This window comes from Pipistrellus kuhlii, unplaced genomic scaffold, assembly GCF_014108245.1.
Source record: "Pipistrellus kuhlii isolate mPipKuh1 unplaced genomic scaffold, mPipKuh1.p scaffold_m20_p_3, whole genome shotgun sequence".
NCBI lineage: Eukaryota > Metazoa > Chordata > Mammalia > Chiroptera > Vespertilionidae > Pipistrellus > Pipistrellus kuhlii.
In genome coordinates this window covers 151,713,651-151,737,872 of record NW_023425529.1, presented here as the reverse complement: position 1 = coordinate 151,737,872, position 24,222 = coordinate 151,713,651, and the positions used below count along the sequence as shown (strand labels likewise).

Below are 24,222 nucleotides of genomic sequence, written 5' to 3'. Positions count from 1 at the left end.
TGCGCAAAGAGAAAGCAGGAGAGTGCTTCATGAGATTTTAAAATCCAGGGGACAGAGGGAAGGGTTCGTTGCTTCACGGGTATTGATGTTTGGGACTGAGTATGGGTTTGGCACTGTCCGAGCGTCTTATGAGATATTAACTCGTTTCCTCTTCTCAGAAACCCTATTTTACAAACGAGACAGTGAGACCCAGGGAGGTAGGCCAGCCACTTGTCCAAGGTCAGAGCTTTGTGAACCTGAGCGGCCGGGTGCTGGGATCCCCGTGACTGAGTTACAGCGAGCTTCCTCTCCGTCCACCGTGCACACAGCTCGGTGCTGCTTTCCGTGTGGTGTGGTGCTGTCTGGGTCCAGGTTTGTCTTCCAGGCCGGACCGTGAGCTTTGAAGGAAAGGGCAATGCTTTACTCTGACCCAGGCGAAGAGCTGAAACATGAATACTGACTGTGATAGGCACGATTTTAGGACTCAGTCGCGTCTGTATGTGAGTCATTTTTCTATGAGTGTGTCTGGCTCCACCACTTGCATGAGCTTCTAGGAGTGGACTCCGAATCACTCCATGTTCCTGAATCCCCGGCATTGAACACAACACAGAGAAGAACATCTCTCATTTGTTCATTAATCCATTAACTGACGCATTTCAACGAAAAAAAATTTTAAGGGCAAGCACCACGCTAGATGTCAGGAATGAACAAAGTAAATAAACTCTCCATCTCTGCGGTTGAATTCCAACCTCACAAAAATAGATATAGAAAAATGATACTGACATTCTTTAAATGTCACATGTCTTTTTTTTACAAAAAAATAACACCAGATTATTCATTCCTTCCTTATCAGGCTGTATGAGGAAATAAAAGATGCAAACACCCATTTTATTCCTATTTTACTAACCAAGGGCATTGGCTGTCCCTATTAGTCAAATCGAATATTTAACATTAAGAGAAAGTGTTTTGGGCCAAAACCGGTTTGGCTCAATGGACAGAGTGTCAGCCTGCAGACTGAAAGGTCCCGGGTTCGATTCCGATCAAGGGCATGAACCTTGGTTTCAGGCACATCCCCAGTGGGTGTGTGTGTGTGTGTGTGTGTGCAGGAGGCAGCTGATTGATGATTCTCTCTCATCGATGTTTCTAACTCTCTATCCCTCTCACTTCCTCTCTGTAAAAAATCAATAAAATATATTAGAGAGAGAGAGAGAGAGAGAGAGAGAGAGAGAGAGAGAGAGAGAGAGAGAGAGAGAGTGTTTTTGGGACAGAGCTGATGGGAGAGCACTGGGCTCCCACATGCGAGGCAGGGCTGTCCCATCCTCTTTTGTTGTATGAAAAGCTGCGAGCATCATTCAGTGATGACAGAGCGTGCACTTGGCTCCTGGCATTCCTTTGAAGGCTTGCCTGCAGCGTGCTGCTGGGAGCAGGAACGATCCCACACACGGCCAGGGAGCCTCCCCCGCCGCCCCTGGGGCCCAGGTGTGTAAACAGAGCGGCCGGCCCTCCGCCCGGGAGGAGGAATTCTGAGATTGGACAGCTGGGGCGCAGTATTTTTCAAGAAAATTTTCCCTACCACTGAGGCAGTATCTCAGCATTCCCCTCGACTGCTTTTCTGATTGCCTGAGGCTGCTGATGGCATCCGAGATCCCTCCTTACAGACGGGGAAAGGCTCTTTTCAAGAACCTACAGCCCACAGGGAGGGTGGCAGAGTGGGACCGGAACTCAGGTCCCTTTCTTGGGCATCCCAGGTGCTTTCCACTGCCCAGCACAGCTGAGCCAGCGCCCGCTCTCCCCGTCGCCCCTCCCCACACCCCTCCCCCGCCCCCCGGAGGAGAAGGGGCCTGGCCTGTGTCAGAAGGAGCCTGGGCAGCTGTGCCCTGTGTGCCCAGGCCTGGCAGCAGGGTGTGTGAGCTCACATGGAAACCACCGGCTGGGGCCCCTCCAGCCCCGGTCTTGTAGGTGTAATTCATCATCGAATGATCAGAAGCAGGATTTTCACAGATTTCTATTTGTAATTAGCTCCATCCTGATTTTTTAAAATTTGATATACATTTAATGAAAACTTTGGAAATATAATACAAACATATAAAAGAAGGGAAAAAAATCAATTGTAGTCTTGTCATCCAAACACAGTGATTGCTATCTTTTTGACGTATTTTCTCGTCTGATGCTCTTTCTTTTCTTTTCTTTTCTTTTCTTTCTTTTTCTTTTTCTCTCTCTCTCTCTCTCTCTCTCTCTCTCTCTCTCTCTCTCTCTTTTTTTAATATATCTGTATTGATTTCAGAGAGGAAGGGAGAGGGAAAGAGAGATAGAAACATCAATGGTGAGAGAGAATCATTGGTTGGCTGCCTCCTGCACGACCCCACTGGGGATCAAGCCTGCAACCCAGGCTTGTGTCCTTGGCTGGAATCGAACCTGGGATCCTTCAGTCCGTGGGCTAATGCTATATCCACTGAGCCAAACCAGCTACGGCTCTCTTTCTCTCTCTCTCTCTCTCTCTCTCTCTTCTTCCCTCCCTCTCTTCTTCCCTCCCTTCTTTCCTTCCTTCCTTTCCTTCCTTCCTTCCTTCTTTCCTCCCTCCCTCTCTCTCCCTCCCCTCTTCTATATTTGTCCGAGAGAGAGAGAAACATCAATGTGAGAGAAACAACATAGATCAGTTCCCTCCAGTACACACACTGACCGGGATGGAGCCTGCAGTCTGGGTAAGTGCCCCAAGTGAGAACTGAGCCTTTGACCCTTCAGTGCACCAGATGATGCTCTAACTAACTGAGCCATCAGTCAGGCTGATGTTTCTTTATTTTAAAAAATGTTCTTATTGAGTTTTAGAGAGAGAGGAAAGGAGAAGGACAGAGAGATAGAAACATCGATGAGAGAGGAACATCATCGATCAGTTGCCTCCTGCATGCCCCCTTCTGGAGACCAAGCCTGCAACCTGGGCATGTGCCCTGACCAGGAATTGAACCAGCCACCTCTTGGTTCCTGGGTTGGTGCTCAACCACTGAGCAACACTGGCTGGGCTGTTATTCTTTTAAACATCTTTGAAATCACATTGTAATAATAATAATAGCAACTAACGTTTTGTCAGGGGCCTGCTCTGTGTCAGGTACTGTTCTTTATATATCAAACTCGTTCAGGTCTCAACAATTCTATGAGATAGGTACTATTATTATCTCATTTCACAGATAATAAAACTGAGGCGCAGGGAAGCTAGTCACTTAACCAAGGTTACTCAGCAAATAAGCCTACCTCCAGACTCTGCAAATGCAGTTTGCTGACTGTTTTTGAACTTAATTTTATATTTAGTGTATTTTCTTAAGAAATACCAACTTTAGTGACTGCCTAATGTTCCATCAAGTAAATTTCCCATGGTTTACTAAATCTACCTCTCTAATTTAATTGATGCAACTGCCAATTAAGTAGTGTTTGTGAATGAGGCTTTTTCTATATTTGGGATCACAGAATTTCTTTAGAGTAAATGCCTAGATCTAGATTTAAAAGGTACAAGAAAACCAGCCCGGCTGGTGTGGCCCAGTGGTTGAGTGTCAACCCAGAAACCAAGAGGTCACCAGTGGGGATTGCTGGCTCGATCACCAGTGGAGATCACCGGCATTTCTCTCTCTCTATCCCTCTCTCTAAAAATCAATAAAAACATATGTATTTTTTTAAAGGTACAAGAAAAGGACACTAAGTCTGTTGATACACTTTGCCAAATATTTTTTGAGATTGCACCTCGGCACATTGCCACACTGGCCCTCAAAAATAAATTTGATGGGCAAAAAAAGGTGCATTACTTGTTTTAGCAGTTCTCCTGGCCATTAAAATTTTTTAATATATATTTTTATTGATTTCAGAGAGGAAGGGAGAGAGAGAAACATCAATGATGAGAGAGAATCTTTGAATGGCTGCCTTCTGCCTACCCAACGCTGGGGATCGAGACCACAACCCGGGCATGTAGCCTTGACTGGAATCAAACCTGGCACCCTTCAGTCCGCAGGCTGATGCTCTATCCACTGAGCCACACCAGCGAGGGCGCTGTTAAAAAAAAAATTGAAAAAGTTTTTGTAAACGTTTTTTCTTATGGCTGCATGAGAACCAAGCTCTAAACTACTTTTAGATTTCTTCCTTTTTATTCCTTTTATTTTTGGTCTCAGACCTGGAGCTAGTCTCGGTTAATTTGCATGTTTATTGTAAAAGATAATGATGATTAATTAGAAAAGAATTGGGGAAGGGGGAGAGCCAGAATAGGAAAGTCCTTAACTGTCCATCCTGCTTTCACTTCTGCTGGAACCCTCTTAGAGAGAGGAAGGGAGGAGGACAGAGAGATAAAAACTCAGAGTGACACCACTTACTACAGGCACATGATAGAAGCTCAACAAATGTCTGCTGGAGGAGCGAATGAATGTATTCTATGTAGGACCAAACATATGGTAACCTACTGTCTAATAGTAACTACAGCTTTAATCATTGCATCTTATTCCCTTGGTTAAAAAAAAAATTCCATCTGTGATCTCAGGTCCTGGCCTTCTTAGGATCCACTAGGCGTGCCAACCCGCGGTCTTTTAGCCGAAGGCAGACAACTGAGATCAAAGCTCCCCGCACTCCCAGGAGCTCTGGCTGAGAGGACCAGGTCTCAGGTCACAGGACGGAGCTCTCTTTCCCTGGGCGACCTGCCAGCAGCCATCCCCAATGGGGAGAGGGGAGAAGTAGGCAGGTTAGGGGGGCAGGAAAGGTGCGGGAGGTGCTGAGGCAGAGAGAGGGTGTGTTTACAAAAATGCCTCAAAGGCCCACTGCGCTGCCCCCCCTCCCCCTCCCCCACTGAGGTTTCTTAGCGTGGCCTCTCAGAGACAGGCTAAGCTCACTTCTGCCTTCCTGGGATCGGGGGACTCACTCGGATGCCTTGTTATCTGACGGACATCCCTTTGCTTCTATTACTTAAACTTTAAATTTATTGGAGTGAAAATTGTTAATAAGATTCTGTAAGTTTCAACTGTACAATTTTATGACACCTCATCATTGTCACCCAATATACAGATGAGGTATCATAGAAAGTCACCGAAGTCAAATCTCCCATCACCATATATCTTATCTTTTAAAAAAAATATTTATTTTTTATTGATTTCAGAGAGGAAAGAAGAGGGGGGAGAGCTATGATGAGAGGGAATCATTGATCCGCCACCTCCTGCATGCCCTCTACTGGGGATTGAGCCCGAAACCTGGGCATGTGCCCTTGACCGTAATTGAACCCAGGACCCTTCAGTCCCTAGGCCGACACTCTAACCACTGAGCAAAACCAGCTAGGGCCTTTGCCTTCTTTTAAAAAAATAAAAACTGTACAATGGGAAGCTTTATGGTCCAGGTGTTTTGAGTTCTTCAGATGACACTGGGGCAAATATTGCCTTCTGCTCATATAGTTTAAAGATAGGTAGAAAAAATAAATTCGCAGAATATCATGACACATGATGGTCAGACTTCTAAGTGAAATTTGTAGGGAGGCTCCATTCCATACGTATGTACCTTATTTTAAAAGTTAATTGTGAAACATTTCAAGGCGAGGGCTGTTCCACTCTCCTGGGGTCGGCAAAGCATGTCACCTGGGAGGAACCCATCAACGATGTGGCCCAAAACGTCACCATGGAAACTTACTCGTTTAAGTTTGTTTGCTTTGTAAAGGTTATCATGGCCAGGAGTTCCCAAGTCGGGTGATAGTCCCATACCTTAGGCTTCTCATGCATAAGCCACACGATATCTTCCAGGGTTTTGTTCGGTTCACTTTTTAACTGCAAGATGGTGGGTTAGACTGAAGCCTTGTGTTTGGCGTCTCGGGAATTGGTGTTTATTTAATGCGCAGGTAGTTCTAACACGCAGCTCGGGTTCAGAACGTTTGGCCTAGGTCCATGGCCGGCAAACTGCGGCTCGTGAGCCACATGTGGTTCTTTGGCCTCTTGAGTGTGGCTCTTCCACAAAATACCAAGGCCTGGGCGAGTCTGTTTGGAAGACGTGGCATTAGAAGAAGCTTAAGTTTAAAAAATTTGGCTCTCCAAAGAAATTTCAATCGTACCGTTGATATTTGGCTCTGTTGACTAATGAGTTTGCCGATCACTGGCCTAGCTGATCTCTCAAGTCCTTTTTTGGCACCAGAATGGTGATTTCTATTCTTTTAAAAATTAAGTCAAAGTAACTAAGAAAATCAGATTCACCTGAGATAATTTTGCTCTAAAACATCTTCCTAAATTCAGAGATCTCAGAAGTCCTCAATCGAAACTTAACTTCATAAGTGACCATGAAGTACAATACTTTGGGCAGATCTTATGAATTGGGCAATTTTATGTTTGCCCCCACATTTCATTATTTCTAAAAGGCATTTCAAGTCAATTACCAAAACAAATATCTTTCACTTTTGGGAGTCAAGATGTGTGGTCAAAGTTTTTGATTTCCATGTGGAAATAAAAAGGAATCAAATGAAAATGTTTATGGATAAAGATAGATGAGAAATGAAGATATAGAATCTCTGCGGTTAACTTGGGATGACAACTGCATGCGTGTGTGTGTGTGTGTGTGTGTGTGTGTGTGTGTTCACTCCTGAGCCTCTGTGGTGTCCCGGAGGAGCAGCTGATGTGGGGGGTGTACCTCAGAGAAGGGAGAGGTGGTGGCAGATGCAGCCCTAAGGCAGCACCCTACGATTTCAAGGCCGTGACTACCTAGGAACACTTTTTCTTGAGGACTGTGTCACCACCAACTTTTAAAAATGTAGCCGGGACCGGTTTGGCTCAATGGATAGAGAGTCGGCTTGGGGACTGAAGGGTCCCGGGTTCGATTCCGGTCAAGGGCATGTACCTTGGTTGCGGGCATATTCCCAGTAGGGGGTGTGCAAGAGGCAGCTGATCGATGACTCTCTCTCATCGATGTTTCTAACTCTCTATCTCTCTCCCTTCCTCTCTGTATAAAATCAATAATAAAAATATATATATATAAAAAAATGTAATTAGCCAAAACCAGTTTGGCTCAGTGGATAGAGCATTGGCCTGCGGACTGGGGGGTCCCAGGTTCGATTCCGGTCAAGGGCATGTACCTTGGTTGCAGGCACATCCCCAGGAGGGGGTGTACAAGAGGCAGCTGATCGATGATTCTCTCTCATCGATGTTTCTAACTCTCTATCCCTCTCTCTCCCTGCCTGTAAAAAATCAATAAAATATATTTTTTAAAAAATAAAAAAATAAAAATGTAATTAAACTGGAGATGGTTTTTATTTTGTTGTTATGAAACCTAGGCGTCTGCGCTAAGGATTCCAACCGCTATATCCTGCATCGACCCAGTAAGATTATCTGTGGCAAAGAGATGCTGAGGTTTTTGACTTCTCCATGAATACACTGGGAGACAGAAAGACCCATGCTTGGTGTTTAGATTAGAAACACAAGAGAAAGAAGTAGCATCATCATCAGAAATGTGCAATCCTAAAGATATTCATTGGAAAGTTTTGAAAAAGTCAAGCTCCTGCCCTGGGGGCTTCTGGGAGTTATGTACAAAATACAATAATTAAATTAAGCCCAGCAGTTAAAATTCCTCATAAAAAGAACAAGCTGGAGCGCTTCCCAATGGGGAATGCTTGACTTAAAAGAGAGGTTTTACTCCGTGGCCTGGAGGTCAGCAAACTGGGACTCTGTGGGAATGTATAAAATTTCTTAAAGGGGTTCCTCCGCCTTTGTTTTGTGGAAAGAAAATAAAAGAGTAAAAGGGGACAAGTTCTGAAAATTAAAAAAAGAAAGGTGCAGTCCTACAATCATCGCGATTTTTATAAATGCAGCACCGGAGGCTATGAAAACATGCTCTCTCTTCTGAGTCCTAATCTAACACACATGCTCCAGGAGAAGGAGGGGAGAAGACCAGTGGCGCCATGTTCTCATTTTCAGAGGCAGTGCATGCAAACTTGTGGCCCGCTCATTTGCTACTGCTTTGGAGATTATTTACCTTAAATAGTCTCATAAGTATATTTCACAATTTAAAATTCCTTAGATGACACAAAGATGACACTTTTTAAAAGTTTATTTATTATTATTATTTATGAAGCCTGGTTGTAAACAATGTTTTTTTGGGAGGGGGGAAGGGGGAGGGGGTCACATCCTCCATAATCTGAAATGGAATCTTCGTCACAATTTGGAAATATCTGGTTTTGAAAATAATCCTTTATTATTACCTTTCTGGTATTATACTCCCCACACCCCACACCGAAAAGAATAAGATTAAGAACAGGATAGAAATAAAAAATTTTATCTCCTTAAACTTTGTACTGACAAGCATCATTCTAGGTTTCAGGCTGCAGACTCAAATGATTTGCACTAAAACATAAAGAACCAACACCAATTTGAAGATCCTCATCTTCTTTATCATTTAAACAGAATCCGAATTTTGGCTCCACATTCAAACAGCACGATCAAATGTAGGGCATTCAGAATAGCAGCGTTGACAGCAACATTTAATTTTCTGAATAATTAGCAGCCTCATTGGCATTTCTACTTTGATCCCAAAGTACAACACGAGCCGTCCTCTGCACACGGGCTCGGTGTGGTAAAACGGGCTGATAGACTTCCGTGCCAAGTTCACGGTCAATGGACTACGGAACATCCTGGAAACAGCCTGAGACACTAGACTTACTTCCAAAACATGGACACGAAATGAGGGTGTAGGGGTGTGGGGTGTTGGAATATAAATATCAGAGGGGGAAAAAACTACAGAATTTAAGGAAAAGTTTTTTCTTTCCCATATTGGTTCATTTTGCTTTTGGAATTGTGAGGAGAGGGAGGAAGGCAAAATAACAAGAAACAGGAGAAGGGAAGTGGAGCAGAGCCCAGTAGACAGAGGGAGGAAAGTGAATGAGTGGTAATACGTAGAACGATGTAGGGTGGGATGGGGCCACATGAGTGGGGCCAGAGCTGAGAGGAGGCCCAGCTTGGTGAGTGTACCCTTGGTCCTTGAGATCTAGGTCCTTCATCCTTCCACTGGGTGGGACTCCTTTCCTTAGGCCGCCCACGGCATCCTCCAGCCATTCAGACCAGGCTCCAGCGGGCAACCTGCAGCATGTCTGAGGGACTGTTCCGTCTGGGAACCCAATGCGATGAAGTTGTGAGGAGCTCAGATATTCAAATACCTTTACCCTGGTCAGGCAACTGCCCCTGAGGCAGCCAGTTGTTGAAAAATAGACTTTGGCTACCTTCTCTTTGTTTCAAAAAACTCTTTCAGACTACCTTAGCGGGGAGCTTAATGTGAAACCGTAAATGTAAGGCGTTCTCGGGTGTGGAGCTGTGTGGTTCAGTGCTCGAGGGTTGAGACTGGTGCTGGAGACTTGGTTTTGACAGCTGTGTGACCTAGAGCAAGTCCACTGAAAGGGTCGATATTGCCACAACTCCAGGAGGCACATGTACATTGTATTTCTCTATGTGCACGGAGCCCCCTTCGGCCAGCAACGGGCACTGCATAACCCGCCAGGGCCTCAGTGTCCTCCACAAAAGCAGGTGGTTGGACAAAATGGTAACGGCTTCCTAGTGAAAGACATCTCCATGGCCCAGGAGTGGGACTAAAAGATTCTGAGCAAGCACAAAAGAGCCACAAAGCTCCCTGGCACGCGTACAGCTCTCGGCGTGTGCCGCCATAGCCGGCGTGTCCAGGGATTGGCTTCACCAATACATTTTCCTGTGGGAACACTTCCTTTACCTGCCAATAACAGTGAATGAGGAAATGGGGTTCACTTCATAGAAATTCACTTCCCAGCCAGCTTTGCTGCGGTGGGATCCCCGCCCTGGACTGCAGCACAGTTCTGCTCCCGGATGGAAGTCATTCGGCCTTCACCGAATGCCTGCGATGCACCAAGCATGAATGCTAGGCGCCTTTTATTTGTTTTTGTTTAATTTTTTTTGTTAGGTGCCTTTTACAAAGCAATGTTCTTATTTATTTATGGTTTTCACCTATCTTCCATTGACATCAATTCTTTCTTAAAGATTCTTTTTTAAAACTGATAAAATATACATAACATAACATTCGCCAGATGCAGGCTGCCCTGGGAAGGCGAGACCTTGGACAAGGCTGTTGTCATTGGCTCAGGCAGAGGCCTGCCCCAGCTGGAAAGTGGGGCTCTGGGGGGTGGGGGTGGGGGAAGAGGGGGGCAGACTGGGTAAATTTCTCTGCCCACCACCTTAACATTGCAACTCTTTGTTAGGCAATTTTCTCCTTACAGTTGAAGAAACGGATGCTCATAGAGAATAAATGACCCGTCTGAACGTAGCACAACCCGTTAATTGTACAGCCAGGATCAAAACCGACGTGTCTGGTGGAGGAGAGCCTCGGTCCCTAATTTTAATAATGAACACTTTGATGGAGCTCTTGCTGGGGGTGAGAGATGAGGAGGGGGGGAGGGGTCCAGAGATGCAGGGCAGTGCCCCATATTCAGACCATCCACAGTCTTTTGGGGGTGGGGGTGGGGGTGGGGAACCACACAGAAGAAGTGCTGCCACAGAGATCCGACCCAACGTAACAGGAGGACGGGCTTGGGGAGGACCAGGACGTTGTCTCTGGGGAGCCGGAGAGGCCTCACAGAGGTGGCCTTCCGGTTGTGCCTGAAAACTGCCAGGAGTTTGTTGGGCTTGTTGGAGAGGGAGGGGCTGCTTACGGCTGGTAGGAAGGAGCCAGGCTGTGCCTGGCTGCATGGTGGCCCAGGCCCCTCGAGAGAGGCAGCGTGTTGCTGGTGTGGAAACGCTGGCAGGCTCCTGGTGGCCAGAGCGCCTTCACACGAGAAGAGACGAGGCGTTTGCACAGAGCCCAGCCCCCTTGGGAACTGCTGTGGGAATGCGGTCATTCAAACTCCCCATGAGGAAACGGACGAGCTCCTTTCCTCATCTGGGAGTTCAGGTATTAACACAGTTTTCCCAGGGAACCTAAGCCAGAAGTTCATTTTTTTTTTTTTTTTTTTAATGGTCTTCCTTCCATGGAACTCAAAGAGCCCGTTTAAAAAAAAAAAAAAAAAAGTTTAGCCAGAACCTTAGAGTGCAGTCTTCTGAAGGAACTCGGCAGCACAAAGCTATCTGAAATGGAATGCTCATTTTCCTCTCGGCTCCTTTGCTGTGTCTGAACAACCAAGGCAATCTGATTCATTATTTCACAACAAAACCAAACCCAGACAAGCCAGCGCTCTGGCGTTATGTGGACAAAAACATCTGGTTCCTTTTCACTGGGTTCCTCTCCTCCAGCTAGACATTTTAGCGTCACAGCATGGCTGGCGTGTAGTCGCCCTTGTTTTTCCATAAGCTGGAGTTTTCGGTATATCCACCCTCTTATTCCTGTAACGAAGGCCATCTCCAAAGTTCCTCCCAGGGTTGAGACTAATTGCTGGGATCGGGTCCAGCTTTCTATATGTTTGCATGTTGCACACACAGTATGAGAGAGAAATGGATTTTGATCAGTGGAGAAGTCTAACGTAGCTACAGGATTCCTCCACTCCCACCCCTGCCCCATTAGGTAGGCACAGGTGACTGGGGAGTGGATTTTCTACTCTATATGGTAATAGAAAGCTCTGCCTTTGATTTAAGGTTCAGCAGTTATACTCGGGGAAAGTGTGGTTCCCTCTGCTCTTTCTGAACGGGTTGATGCCTGAACAAGAGCTCCTATCGGAGAAAAGCATCTCACACTGACCACATTCTGCCCCGAGGCCAAGCACAGCTTTGCAGCCCCCTTTGTGAGGCCAAGGGGAGAAGGGGCCGGCCCTGAAGTGTCTGTTCCCTCTGCAAGGCTGACAGGCTGTTGACAAACACCCAGGGCTGACTTCACTCCTCAGACCCCCGGCAGGACTGACCCTGGCTTCAGGCCTGAGCTCCCAGGGGCCAGAAGAAGAGCCGAGAAGGAGATGAAATAGGTGGAAAGAGTGGCTGGTGTTTAAAGCCCACGGTGTGTAGTTTCCCAAGGTTTTAAATAGTTAATTCGACCTCTTTTGTTATTATCACGGCTGTGGCCGAGGGCGCTGACAGGTTCTGGGTGTTGGCATCTGACAGTGTTTTTACGCCTTCGCTCCTCCCGAGACTTCCCACGGGAGCATCTTAATTTTAAAAGGGCCTCCGAATAGCGTCATCAATAAAAATAAAGTAATTGTTGACAAGAAAATAATATAAATATACTAAACAAAAAGTACATCTGGAACCAGTCCTAGACTTCTAGACTAGCTGCCTGGCACCCAGGCAGGCTCAACAGATGTTTGTGGAGTGAATACACAAATGAAGTGATTCTCTCCCCAAAAAGTTCAGCGAAATCTTGACTTTCAGCAAGGCGGTTTAAGAAAGACATCATCAAACCCCGTACCCCCCTCCCCCGCCCCTCGGGATTATGACTAAAGTATATACTAAAGTATATACTGTATACTTTAGTCATAGAACAGGAAAATCTGCAAAGTTGATTTTGGAGTTTTTTTTTGAAAAAAACTCTCCACCAAAAAAGCTCTCTGAAATGGAATGTCCGTTTTTCCTGTTCATTCTAAAACCGTGTTTGTTTGACTAAGGTGCATTTCAGCTTAATGAGTGAAAAGCAAGGGAGCCCGGATCTTCCGCGAGTCCCTCGGGCCACGGACACCACGGATCCCGCTCGGGGCTGGACAGGTTCGGGGCGCCGGGCTCCGATCCAGTAGGCCGGGACCCGGGACACGCGCCCGCCGCTGGCAGGACCGCAGGTCCGGGTCCGGGCGCCTGGCCCGGGCGCCGATGTGGGGACGGAGGGACCCGGGGGCCCCGCGCAGGTGTCGGGCCTGTGCGCCCGGAGTGTCGGGGGGCCTGGAGGACCCGAGGGGGACGGTATTGTTACACTGTAACGAGTCTGATTAACATGCTCCTGACACTTTCTCTTCGTTCCTCGGGCTCCTAGCAACAGCGCACAAAGGCGCGGGATGGTCCCGGGCTCCGCGGGGACACCGGGCAGTCTTTGATCTGCCAGCGTTACCGCGGGGCTGCGCGCCAGGCTAGCGGGCTCCGGGCGGCCCGCGGTGGGCACGGCCCGGGCCACCGGCTCCCCGGCTTCCCAGCCTGCACCCCCTCCCTCCGCCCCGACGGCCGCCGCGCCCCGGCGGTCACCGAGGGCGGTGCCTGCGGGCTCCCCGCTCCCCGCGCTCCCGCCTCGGGCCCCGGGGAGCGGGCGGCGGCCGCAGATGCAGGTCCTTGGACCAGGCTCGCCGGGCCCTGCCCGTCGGAAGTAGCAACAGAACTTCCAATAGAAAAGAAAACTACAAAAACAAAAACAAACCCCACCTAAAATAAAGTTAGGGCGCGAGCAACACATTTAAAAGATTTCGCAAAATTAAAAAAGGAAAAAAGAAAAAAAAAAGACCCCGTGGACGTCAGCCCTCTGAGCTGAACCGGGGTTTGATCGGCACAAAAGGCGCTAACGAGGATGTGGGTCCCTTGCTTCGTGTCGCTGGCATCTCTCACGGATTCGGGAGGAACTATGCTGCCAAATGATTGCCGGGATGTAAACAAACTCCCAGCAACAAAACCCGCCCGTCACAGAGCGGCACAAAGCCGCCCGACCCCGCCGTGCAATATTTGGGCACCAAGTTAGGTGTTGGAAAGGAATTTACTTTCCATTTTGTGCGTCGCCTGAACCCCCCTCCTACGCCCACCCCGATTTAAAATAAAGCCGGAGAGAATAACTAAGGTTTTAACATTTAAATGTTGAATTCCACTGATTACGTTCCCCCTAAATCGCGTGCGAAAACCTCTCGGGTGGGTGGGGGGGAGGTGCCCCGAGCCTGGGGCCAGCGCTCTGCTCTGCGGTGACCGCCGGGCTGGGGCCCTCGCCCGTGTCAATGTGCACGAGATGCTGCTGATCATAAAGCCTCTTCTGTACCACCGATCGCTTGTCTTCCAAGAACTAGAGGTAAAAATATAATAAAAACGCAAGACATTTAGCTTTCCAAGATAAATGGAAACCATAAAAGTAGAATGTTCTTCAAGTTAAAAAAAAAAAAAAAAAGCGCGTATTCTTTTATTTCACTCCTTAAGATGTCGTTAGCAATTCAAAGCACCCAAAGAAAATCCGTTTTTCCAGCCGGCAGAACGATTAGGGGCAAAGGTGTTAATGATAATAATTGCGCGTGTATTTTAGTAAAGGGGGCAACAACCCTACATGGTCTTTTCCCATTTACCTAGCAAAATATGCCAGAAAACGAGTTCCTTTGAAATTCAAATCGGAGGTGGGAAAGTCTCGTTCTGGAGGACACTTTTCCCAGCCGTCCCTGAGGACCAGCCAGAAGGGCAGCCAGCGGTTGAACACTGCAGATATGAAAGGACCAGCTCCCAGATGCCCGGGAAACTTCCCAACTTGTGCTTCGGGACGCTGCCCGACTCCGCCAGAGTGTCCCTCGCCATTTCAATAAAACATGATTGTATTGATATAATCCTCTATACATTAAAATGAGGTTGTCACCGAGTGTCATTAAGACCACAGTAAAACAATGAAGACATTATTGGGCACCCCCCTCAGGCAAGGTATTAGGGGAATAAAACAATCTACACCACACGGGTCCTATTGAGATTAATGAAAAAATTATGCAAAAAAAGTCGCAATTTCATTTTCCCGTGACAGGGCTTTGCACACATACAGTCAGTCTTGCTTTGCACCTGATGATTTATTAAACTAATCTACGGTGATCACCACTGATGTTCTCAACTCAATCTTGTCTGGGCTCATTTTCTAAGTAATTGTTTCTCATTAGTTCTGATAATGTTTTAATAGTGTTGCCCATAATTTAGGCCCCACGAATTAATAACAGGGGGGTGATATGGCAAAGCGGTTTGTGATGAGCTACAGAAAATATAAAAACAGGTATCTTCTTTTGAAATTTAAATTGATCAGATCGACTGCAAAGTCCTCTTTTTGGGGCCCATGCCTAGCACAGAGTTCTCCAGGTTGGCATTGCTATCATGCTAGGTGGGATCTGTTCACCCAGTTCCTCGCTCCCTGGGATACCTGTGCCCCACCCCCCAAAGAGATGCAGGTGAGAAAACAGAGGGGAGACCTTATCTCCCAGCATCTCCTTGTCCTGAAGTTTTTATTCTTCAAGGAATGAGGCACAACAGGTATGACTCCCACCAACCCTTTCCAGAGCCCTCCTTAGTCTCTGCTCAGAGTGGGCCCTTGGTCCAGATTTTTGGCTCTCGTGGGTTCCTGTCTCATGACCCTACCATCACCAGGACCAGGGGGTTATAAGGAAGATGATGGATTTGAAGCTTGGGGAGACTTAGAGAGCAAGGTGGCTTTGTTTGAACAAAGTGCAGCTTGAGATGAAGGGTGCGGTGACTGTTCCAACATGGCCGAGGGCTGAGGAACCCGTGGGCCTGTTGGTGATGGGTGTGCAGACCCTGCTGAGGGGACTGCTTTTCCCAAGATCCAAAGGCCTTCACCCCCGCACCTGAGGTTCCTCACAGGGAGGGCTCGGCTCTCAGGGAGCTCCTGGCGTGAGGAGGCGCCCTGTAGGGTTTGGGGGTTGCTGTGTAACTGGAGTGGACACTAGCACATCTTGCGCTCTCATCCTGTCAGAGCCTGGTGGGGTCATCTGGACCAGCACAGAGGATGGGAAGGGCAGGTGGGTTGGAGAGGAGGGTTGCCTGTGGGGGAAGTATGAAGGAAGGTTTTATTTTCCTCTTTTGCTTAAGACCAGACCTGCCTACAGTGTTCGCACCCTGAGGGATGTGTGTGTGTGTGTGTGTGTGTGTGTGTGTGACCATGACAGGTTAGAATGAGAGGGGGCCTTTGCCTTCTGAGCAGTCCTGTGTCTGTGCTCTGAGCAGAGGGGTCTGACGGTGTGGACACCTATAGTCCTGGGTTACCCTTGTGCACACCGGCTACCAGCCCATTAAGAATGGCCGGCTGTTGTTTGTTTACCCTTCCTAGAACTGCAACAACAAGGTGGGGTGGGGACTGCTCCTCCTGGAACTGCCGCCCGCTGCTCCTGTCCGCAGTCCTGAAGCCATTGAGGCTGGAGGCCCTCTTTCTCCTCACGGCCCCCTTGTCTGTGGAGAGGGTTATCTCCCCTCTTCTTGTCCTGCTCGCGCTGAAGTGTCACAGAGGACCACGGTGAAGGTGACGGAGGGGCAGGCCAGGACCGCCAGGCACACACCTCCTTGGTTTAAGAGCTCACTTCAAGGATCCTATGCTTGGGGATATTAGCTGGTTTCTCAAGAACGTGTTTCCACAGAACCGTCCTGCTGGGTCGGGTTCCTCGGGTGTCCCAAGCAAAGCTGTGTGCCCCTTCCAGCTGAGCACTGGTGGGCGGGGGTGGCAGGATAACATGCGGGCCTCCCCACTCTGCTTTGGTTCCATGGTGCCTTTCCTTGAGTATAACCTTCAATTCTACTCCCCTCTGGGCTTCCTGTTGGAATGGAAGAGGTAGAGGAAAAGCAGACCCCTGGTTGGGGTACACACTAGGGGCCATGTAGGAAATAAACAAAAAGGACAGAGGAGGAGGTGAAAAATGAAAATAAAAAAAACCAAACTGTTTTCTATTTACACATTTAAATAAACAGAACAGCCTTCCCCGCGGTGTTTGTCTAAGAGTGGCAGCCTTGCCGCTGTGTAGGTCATGAAAAGGTTGGTGTAGAGTTTAAAACGTCCCATTCTGTTAATTTCTTAAAGAACAGTCGCCAGAGTCTCGGCACAAAAGCTCATGATTTAATGAGGAGCAGAAACAAAATCTCTGATTGTTGGTGTTTCAAATTTCATTGGCGTCCTCTGGCAAACACAAGTTGATCCTCCGCGGCTTCAATACCCTTTAGCCTTCAATATAAGAGCACACGCTGAATGGGGAAGAATGGCCGGTTGTTATGTTTATTTACCCTTCCTACAAGCTGGGTTAACCTCTTCAAAACAGCTTTCCTAAGCCCGTTAACCACACCACCCATCTGACCCGCAGCCGCATCTCTAATGTGATGCAAATCTCGAGGGGCACCATGTGCACCAGCTCGGGGCATTGTGTCCTCTCGGAGGCTACAAGTTTATTGCTAAGGGGCTTGTCCCGGCCGTACATTTACAGGGGAAATGGCCTCAATGGCAAACAGTTAAATGGGAAATAAAGGGGATGGATGGATGGTCCTGTGTTTCTTTGCATTTATTTTTTAATTGCTGGTAACTGCTGACCCGAAGTATTTGGGCTTTCTTAGTCACGGCCTAGTGGTTCAAGGATTACGGATGTTTCTTTTTTTGTGGGGGGGGGGAAGGGGGGGATGGAGCTTAATAGTCGTCAGTTCTGAAGATTATTTTTAGAGAGATCTATAGAAACCAAGATGATTAATCAACTTTTCTATGCCATCTCTGTTGTGTGTGTGTGTGTGTGTGTGTGTGTGTGTGTGTGTGTTTTAAATCAGATTTCTAGTGAAATGAACACAACCCCTTCCTTCAGTTGTTATTTTTTAAAAGCCTGGCCCGTCTTCAAATTATTTATGGGATCAAGTGACACATGAACACCAGGGGAAGCATCTAAGGTGAGAAGGGTGAAGGGAGTACACCTATTTGGGAAAGACCCGTTTCATTAAAGGCCTAACTCCCCCTTCCAGCCCACCTTCCCCTACTATTTTATCTCCGTGTGAGATAATGAGTCCATAGCCATATCACATTAATGAACAATAAAATCATAAGCTTGGAACCAAAGAGAAGAAGGTTCATTTTCAGAGGAATAACTGGCCAGTGAGATAACGACCACCACGAGAAACTGTGATTAACATGAACTGTAAGTGGGGAAAGGTTCCAATCTGGCATCCTAACAAGTTGCCTTGAGTATTATGGTCTGTCTTTAAGAAACCCACTGTATATGTCGGCCCACCTGAGGAGAGCTTGATTTAGCAGATCATTTTTCCCTGATGGATGTGGCAAGCGTAACAATGTTCTGGGCCTGCTTCAGTAATGGCATGTCGATCATACTCCCTCGGAAAGTAAAGGCTCCCTGGAAAACAGAGAATGCAAACTTCCTGAGAGAAAGCTGGGAAATTATAGGCTTCTTTAAGGCACAAGAACATTTCAGATTCCACCTGAATTATACTGACTTTCCAACCCAACTTTTGAGAAAGCCAAAGAAAATTACAGGGGAAAGATTCCCCCCCCCCACACACACACCTCTAAAGAGGAAAAAAAAAAATCTTGTAGCATTTTAATGGAGTGGAAAAACATCAGACCCAAGATCTTGGAAACTGTTCATTTAACTCTTGAAATCAAGCAGGAAACAACTGTGGAAGGGAAAGGTAAATATTTCCTTATAGGTTTTGAAATATCGTATAGAACTTTAAAAAGAGTAAAATGCTCTAACAACGGAATACTGTTTGAAGAATAAATGTAGGATCAGGTTAAGTTGCTTCTTGCTATAACATAATTGAGGGGTAACACTACCAGGGGATGAGAATATGTAACGTAGGATTATTCTGAGTAAAAAAGAGATTCCTCTGTTGGCAGACATTTGAAGGACAGGATTAGACTGACAAGGGACATGAGCCTGAAACCAAAAGATCACAGGTCTGTTGAATGGCAAGACTGGAAAGAATCTCTGAGATCTGATTTATCCCCATTTTACAGATTCTTTTGTTTAAACCTTCTGGAAATGCTTATTGAATGCATCATGTGATCTAGGCCCTGTTCTAGATGAGGAAACAGGTGAAGATGATTAGGAAATGTTAGAGCAGGGGCTAATCCTTGGATCTCAGAACTTCAAGCCTTCATCACAGACCCCCCAATTAACAAGATGGTTCTTCAGAAAAAGAAAAACTTAATGGTCAGAAGGTAGCATGCCCAGATTGTAAGTTAATGTTTGGATATTTGTGTTCTTTTAGTCACTTCTTTTTGCTGTTTGCCATCACAACTCTTCATCTATATTCATGGCAAGGATATGGTGTGAGTAAAAAGCAGATGATCTTTTGAGACCTGGAAGTGGACTAGAAAATCAGTCCTAGCTGAGTGATGGCATATATTGCCATCTACTTCTGGATTTCACAAGTACTACCTGTCAACCGTCAATGCTGTCTTTATGCTTCCTGGACAGGTCTCCTGGGCTCTCTAGAGACCTTCATCTCCCACAATAACACTGAGTTCTACATAGGACGGAGGTAAAATAAAATTGGCAGGGAATCCTTAGCAGCGACTTCAGAATTTATCTTTCAATCAACAGAGAGGCTTAAAAGCCACTAGGATTAGAATTTTCGCCAGGACTGCCATGCACCACAAACAATGTTTCAGTCAATGACCAGGACCACATATATGACAGTGGTGCCCTAAGATTGTAATGAAGCTGAAAAATTCCTGTCGCCTAGTGATGTCATAGCCATGGTAATACCATAGTGCAGCTACATTACAATCGCCTACAGTATGCAGCACAGTAATATGCTGGACAGGTTTGTAGGCTCTACCACACAGCCTAGGGGTGTAGTGGGCCATACCATCTAGGTTTGTGTAAGTGCTCTCAATGGTATTCGCACAACAATGGAAGAGCCTAATGACGAATTTCTCAGAAAGCATCCTAATTGTGAAGTGACGCATGGTGTATTGCTTACCCTTCCCAGCCTTGAAATGATAAATCTGATTCATAGGAACACCTGCGTGGACTACAATCCGTCATCTCTTACCCTCTTATTTCTCCATTTATACCCCCAGATTGGCCTGTGACTTATTTCATTCAGCCTAGAGCTAATTTTGGTCTGCTCTGTGACTAGGATGAATTTTATGAATTTGGTAGAAGTTCCAAGGATGTGCCATGCGTTAGCATGAGCCGTGAGATCAGGGTGTGAGTCTCACGCTGTTTTACAAGGCAATAGTCTAGTTTCCTTATTGGAGTAAGTGATGAAGACCAAAGGCCTCCTGGGTACCTGCCCACCGAGCGGATTACGGCCTGCAAAACAGCACATCTGTCCTGCCAAGGCTGAAAGAATAGGCCGGCGAGATGACATTAGCGTAGATGCACATGAACGCAACGCAACGCACCGAGAATCAGAACGACGGCTTTGGGTCTGTGCCACGTTCCTGAAATCTGCCCCTGGTCCCACGTGCATATCAAAGAGGCAGAATAGCCCACGTAGTGTTTTAAGACAGAAGACACCATGTCTTTCTCTACAGTGGCAGATTTTGCTTAACTTTCTTTACAAAGCTTAAGCTGGAAAACAAAATCTAACATTTTTATTCTTTGTTCCCTTCATCTCGGCAAATTCAGAATTAGACGCCCAGCACGAATATCCCCCTGCTTTCTCACATATCAACCAATAATATGGGTTGGGTTTTGTTTGTTTGTTTGTTTGTTTTTTAACATGGATCTACCTGTGAAATGTGAATGGGCTGTTGGTCAGGATTTAGAAAAATGCAGATTGTCGAAAGCTGCTTGGATCTGTAGGGAGGGCTGGAGACATTCCTTAATAAACGGTTACAGGTGAGTTTCAGTTTGACAGCCCCGTGCATTCCTGAGAAAGTGGCACACATGCCTTTTGCAAAGTAAAGGGACTTCCATCAGCATGGAGATTCAGACTGTCATTTGGTTTAAACAGTAACTCACTCATGGTTAAAGGCCTTAAGAACCATGACTAGAACAATAATAATAGCTATAATTTTTTGAGCAGTTGCTAGCCTAGCACTGGACGTATATTATTTCATGTAATGCTTGTACCAACAGTGTGAGGTAGATCCTATTACCCATCCCCATTGACAATATATATATATATTTTTCTATTTCTTTTTAATTGTGGTAAAAACATAACCTAAAATTTACCATTTCGACCATTTGTAAGTGTGCAGTTCAGTAGTATTAAGCATGTTCACATTGTTGTGTAATCAATTTCCAGAACCTTTTCATCTTGCAAAGGTAAAACTTGGTCAGTTCCTATTAAACAACAACTCCCCAGTTCTCCTTCCCTAGCCTCTAGCAATCGCCGCCTGCTTTCTGTTTCTACAAATTTCTATTCATCCCTATTTTATCGCTGAGGAAACTAAGGCACAAAGAACTGAAGGAACTTGTACCTGTCTGCCCTCTGGCTAGTAGATGCAGAAGTGGGGAAATCCTGGCTATCTCGTGCCCCTGGCTTACACCCTGGGCCTGTTGACTGAGAAGTGTTCTCTGGGTGACTTCCCTGACCACCTGAGTCAGAATCACCAAAGGGGGAGGGCCGCTTGTTAAAATGCAGACTCTCAGGCTGGACCCCATAGGGTTTGATGCAGAAGGCCTGTGGGTTGGCAGGAATTCTCTGATGACTCTAATGCATGTTTGGATTTGAGAAGTTCTGTGTTTTAGGTCCCCTGAGTAGAAATGGTTAGGTCGGCTTTGAAATGGATACAACTCCATCCCTGCCCTCCAGTTGCTTACAGTTTGCTGGAGGAGACAAGGAAGAAAGAAGCAGGTACAGTACAAAGCAGTAGAGTGAGAGGAAAAGGCAATGTGATGAGCACAGCGTGACGGAAATGGCTGCCCTTCCCCATCAGGATCGTTGCTGCCAGCTGCACAGCTCACTTAGCTGTGATGTCGTGTACCTACAGCGAGCCGGGCATTCCCCATTCGAGTTGCCATGAGCTCCTTGCGCAATGGACTTTCATGCTACAATTCCTATCAAGTTACTTGTGACAAATGACTGATCAATTGCTTTGGCACATTTTACTACATATAGGCCTGTGGTTTCAGTCTCCCGGATGTGAAGGGCGGTATCACTTTAGAATGAGCCTGGTGGCAAGCTAGGCATCGAAATCACGTCAACATGATTAGACCTGGAAGTTCTTCATGGCAGGGAGAATCTGACAAATTAAAAAATTATAACTTGATTGCGAAAGTATCGATGAGGGTGGTGGCGATGACAACAGTAAACATGTCTATGGGAAATATTCATATTTTGCATTTCTGGCGCTTCGTACTTGAGATATCTTTTTCTTTAGAGTATTCAAATAATAATGTTTTAGAAATCATAAGTTGATCTAACTTTTTTGGGCATTCCGGGAGTTCTCTCTGGCACTGGGAGGGGGATTTCTGTTGGCTTTAATATAGCATTTGAGCACAGCTGTTCCAGTTCTTCTTCTTCAGGGTCACACTCTTCCTCTGTGACGCTAAGTCTTACACCCGGCAAATTAATTATTTACCTCACAGCAGTTCCCAGGGAATTCCTAAAACTATCAGTCAGCGTTGGCCATTATCAAATTTCTCTACAAGATCTTGGTTGTGTCTCTACCTGCTACATCCTCTCAGCCCAGCCACGACCTCCTGCGATACAGCTTCCCTATGCACAGAGCCACCTGCTCCGAGATGCTCTCCACAATGGGCAGAGATGATGCTCTGGCTGACACTGTTTCATTCTCATTCTTCCTTTCCAATTTCTGCAACTTGGAGAGTCCTTGGACAGGTCCCCTCACAATTTGGCTATGACACTCCTTTTAAGGATGTGAGATTGGCTGCTTGTTACTCAAAGCTCAGGGCTAAGCTTTCGGCTCCCGGGCTGGGAAGATCTCACTGGGAGAGTGCTGGACACTTAACAGGGGAGTCGCCCCTTCCTAACTGGGATCATGCTGCAGTTTTTATAAAACATCAGGTCGGATTTCCACTTGCTTAAACCTTGTTTTGGCTCACTTTGGACTTACAGAATCAAATGCAATGCTCCTCCGACCAGGACAGGCCCTGCCTCTGCTCTTGGCCTTGTCTCCTGCCAGTGCAGCCACACACACACACACACACACACACACACGCACACGCACACGCACACGCACACCTCGGTACCTTTCGCACACACTCTTCTCTGCTCTGAAGGCCCTTCCATGTCTATCTGGCAAATTTCTTGTGCTTCCAGGCACAGAAATGTCACCAGCATCTCTAGATTTCCTTATAGGGCTAATCCCACGCCTTCCTTCCCTTAGGCAGCCTCCCTGTATAGCCCTCGTCACACCCTTTTGTAATTACCTGTTTACTTTGTTATCTTTCGAGCATTTTTTCTTGAGGGGAGGGGTTTAGTCTCATATTTCTTTGAAGTTACAGAACCCTAGTACCCAAAGTATGGTTCAGAGTGGAGTCTGGCTCTTCAGTGGGGCTGGAGTGGGGTGACCGGGTGGGCCATGGCCTGGGAAGATAGAATTTATCTTATGTTTCTTCTTCCCTTACCTGCTGGCACCTTTCTGTACCACTCAGTCTTTCCCTGGTCACGTAATACCCACTGGTCAGTTGGCTCATATTTGCTGAGCCTCCTCCAGTTGACACAGAGTCTAACCTCAACAAATGTGATGCTGGGTTGAGGTCAGGTTAGCTCATGCAAATGATGTAAAAGTTAAAATGCAAGTGAGCGTGTTATATTCGTGGCGCAAAGACAGAGGAGCCACAGAGAGAAGGAGCCCTCGAAACAGGGATGGTTTGGCCAGGCAAGGGCTTCGAGGAGAAGGCACTTTTAAAGTCACGTGAAGAAGGTCAGGGATGCCAAATGAAGGTCACAGAGGAGTGGGGGAGACTGAGAGTGGGGTTGGCTTTGTCTCTGTCCCTCAAGAGTCCCATGCCCTTCTGGTTGTCAGTGACTCAACAGATTAAGCAAAATGAGGGACCACAGTGTGAGAGGCAGGACCTTTCTATGGCCCTGTCGGTGGGTGAAGGGTTTTCTCCAGGGCCTGAGGAAAGGGAGCCCAAAGTAAAGCAATCTGAAGACTGAGAACATTTTAAAATATTGGTTCTGCTCTTCATCAGCTGCTTGACTGTCTGTATGACAAAGCACAGCACGTAAGACAGTCTCTGCTGGATGAAGCGGGACCGGGGATCCCCCTGGATCCCTTGCTCTTGCTGCACCCCCGGTGGGCCCAGACTGGCTCCTTCCTGGACACCAAGGAGAGGAAATTGAAACACCTGTTTCCTTTCCTTTATTCTGGGCGCTGTCCCTCTGCCCAGGGGTGGTCTGGGTACCCAACAATGGGAAAGCTAAACGCTGGCGCTGCCCCACTCAGCCTTGCTGCTGAGTGAGACCATCATGGATGGCCTGACCTCCCCCCCCACAACCCACCCCACAAACACAGATGGCTCTCTGGCGCCAGGAGAGGGGTTGGGAGTGGGTGGAGGATGTTTATTCTCTCTTGAGGAGGAAATCTCAAGACTCTCTCAGCAACTGTGGTTTATACACTACAACCTATTCCCTCAGTAAGCCCTAGACTATTCATTTCCACGCTAAAAATGGGACAGGTGCAACCTTATTAGGAAGTCCCATTAAAAAAAAAAAAAAAAAAAGAGGGTTCATCTGATGGTACTGTATA

General features: G+C 46.8%; 1 protein-coding gene across 5 annotated transcripts in view; it reads right to left on the bottom strand.

Moving 5' to 3' along the window:
• Positions 1 to 13,759: 13,759 nt before the first annotated feature.
• Positions 13,760 to 24,222, bottom strand: part of CLYBL (citramalyl-CoA lyase) — a 218,964-nt gene continuing 208,501 nt past the window's right edge. For 2 of the 5 annotated variants that reach the window (XM_036454689.2, XM_045588765.1), the window contains 2 exons: positions 17,819 to 17,938; positions 16,650 to 16,776 (listed from right to left, as the gene is read on the bottom strand). In XM_036454689.2, the coding sequence (XP_036310582.1) occupies positions 17,843 to 17,938 (96 nt within the window). In that variant the 3' untranslated portion in view covers positions 16,650 to 16,776; positions 17,819 to 17,842. Of the gene's footprint in view, positions 13,873 to 13,968; positions 15,609 to 16,649; positions 16,797 to 17,818; positions 17,939 to 24,222 lie in introns of those variants that run through there. The other 3 variants (XM_036454691.2, XM_045588764.1, XM_036454690.2) reach the window with 3 other exon arrangements.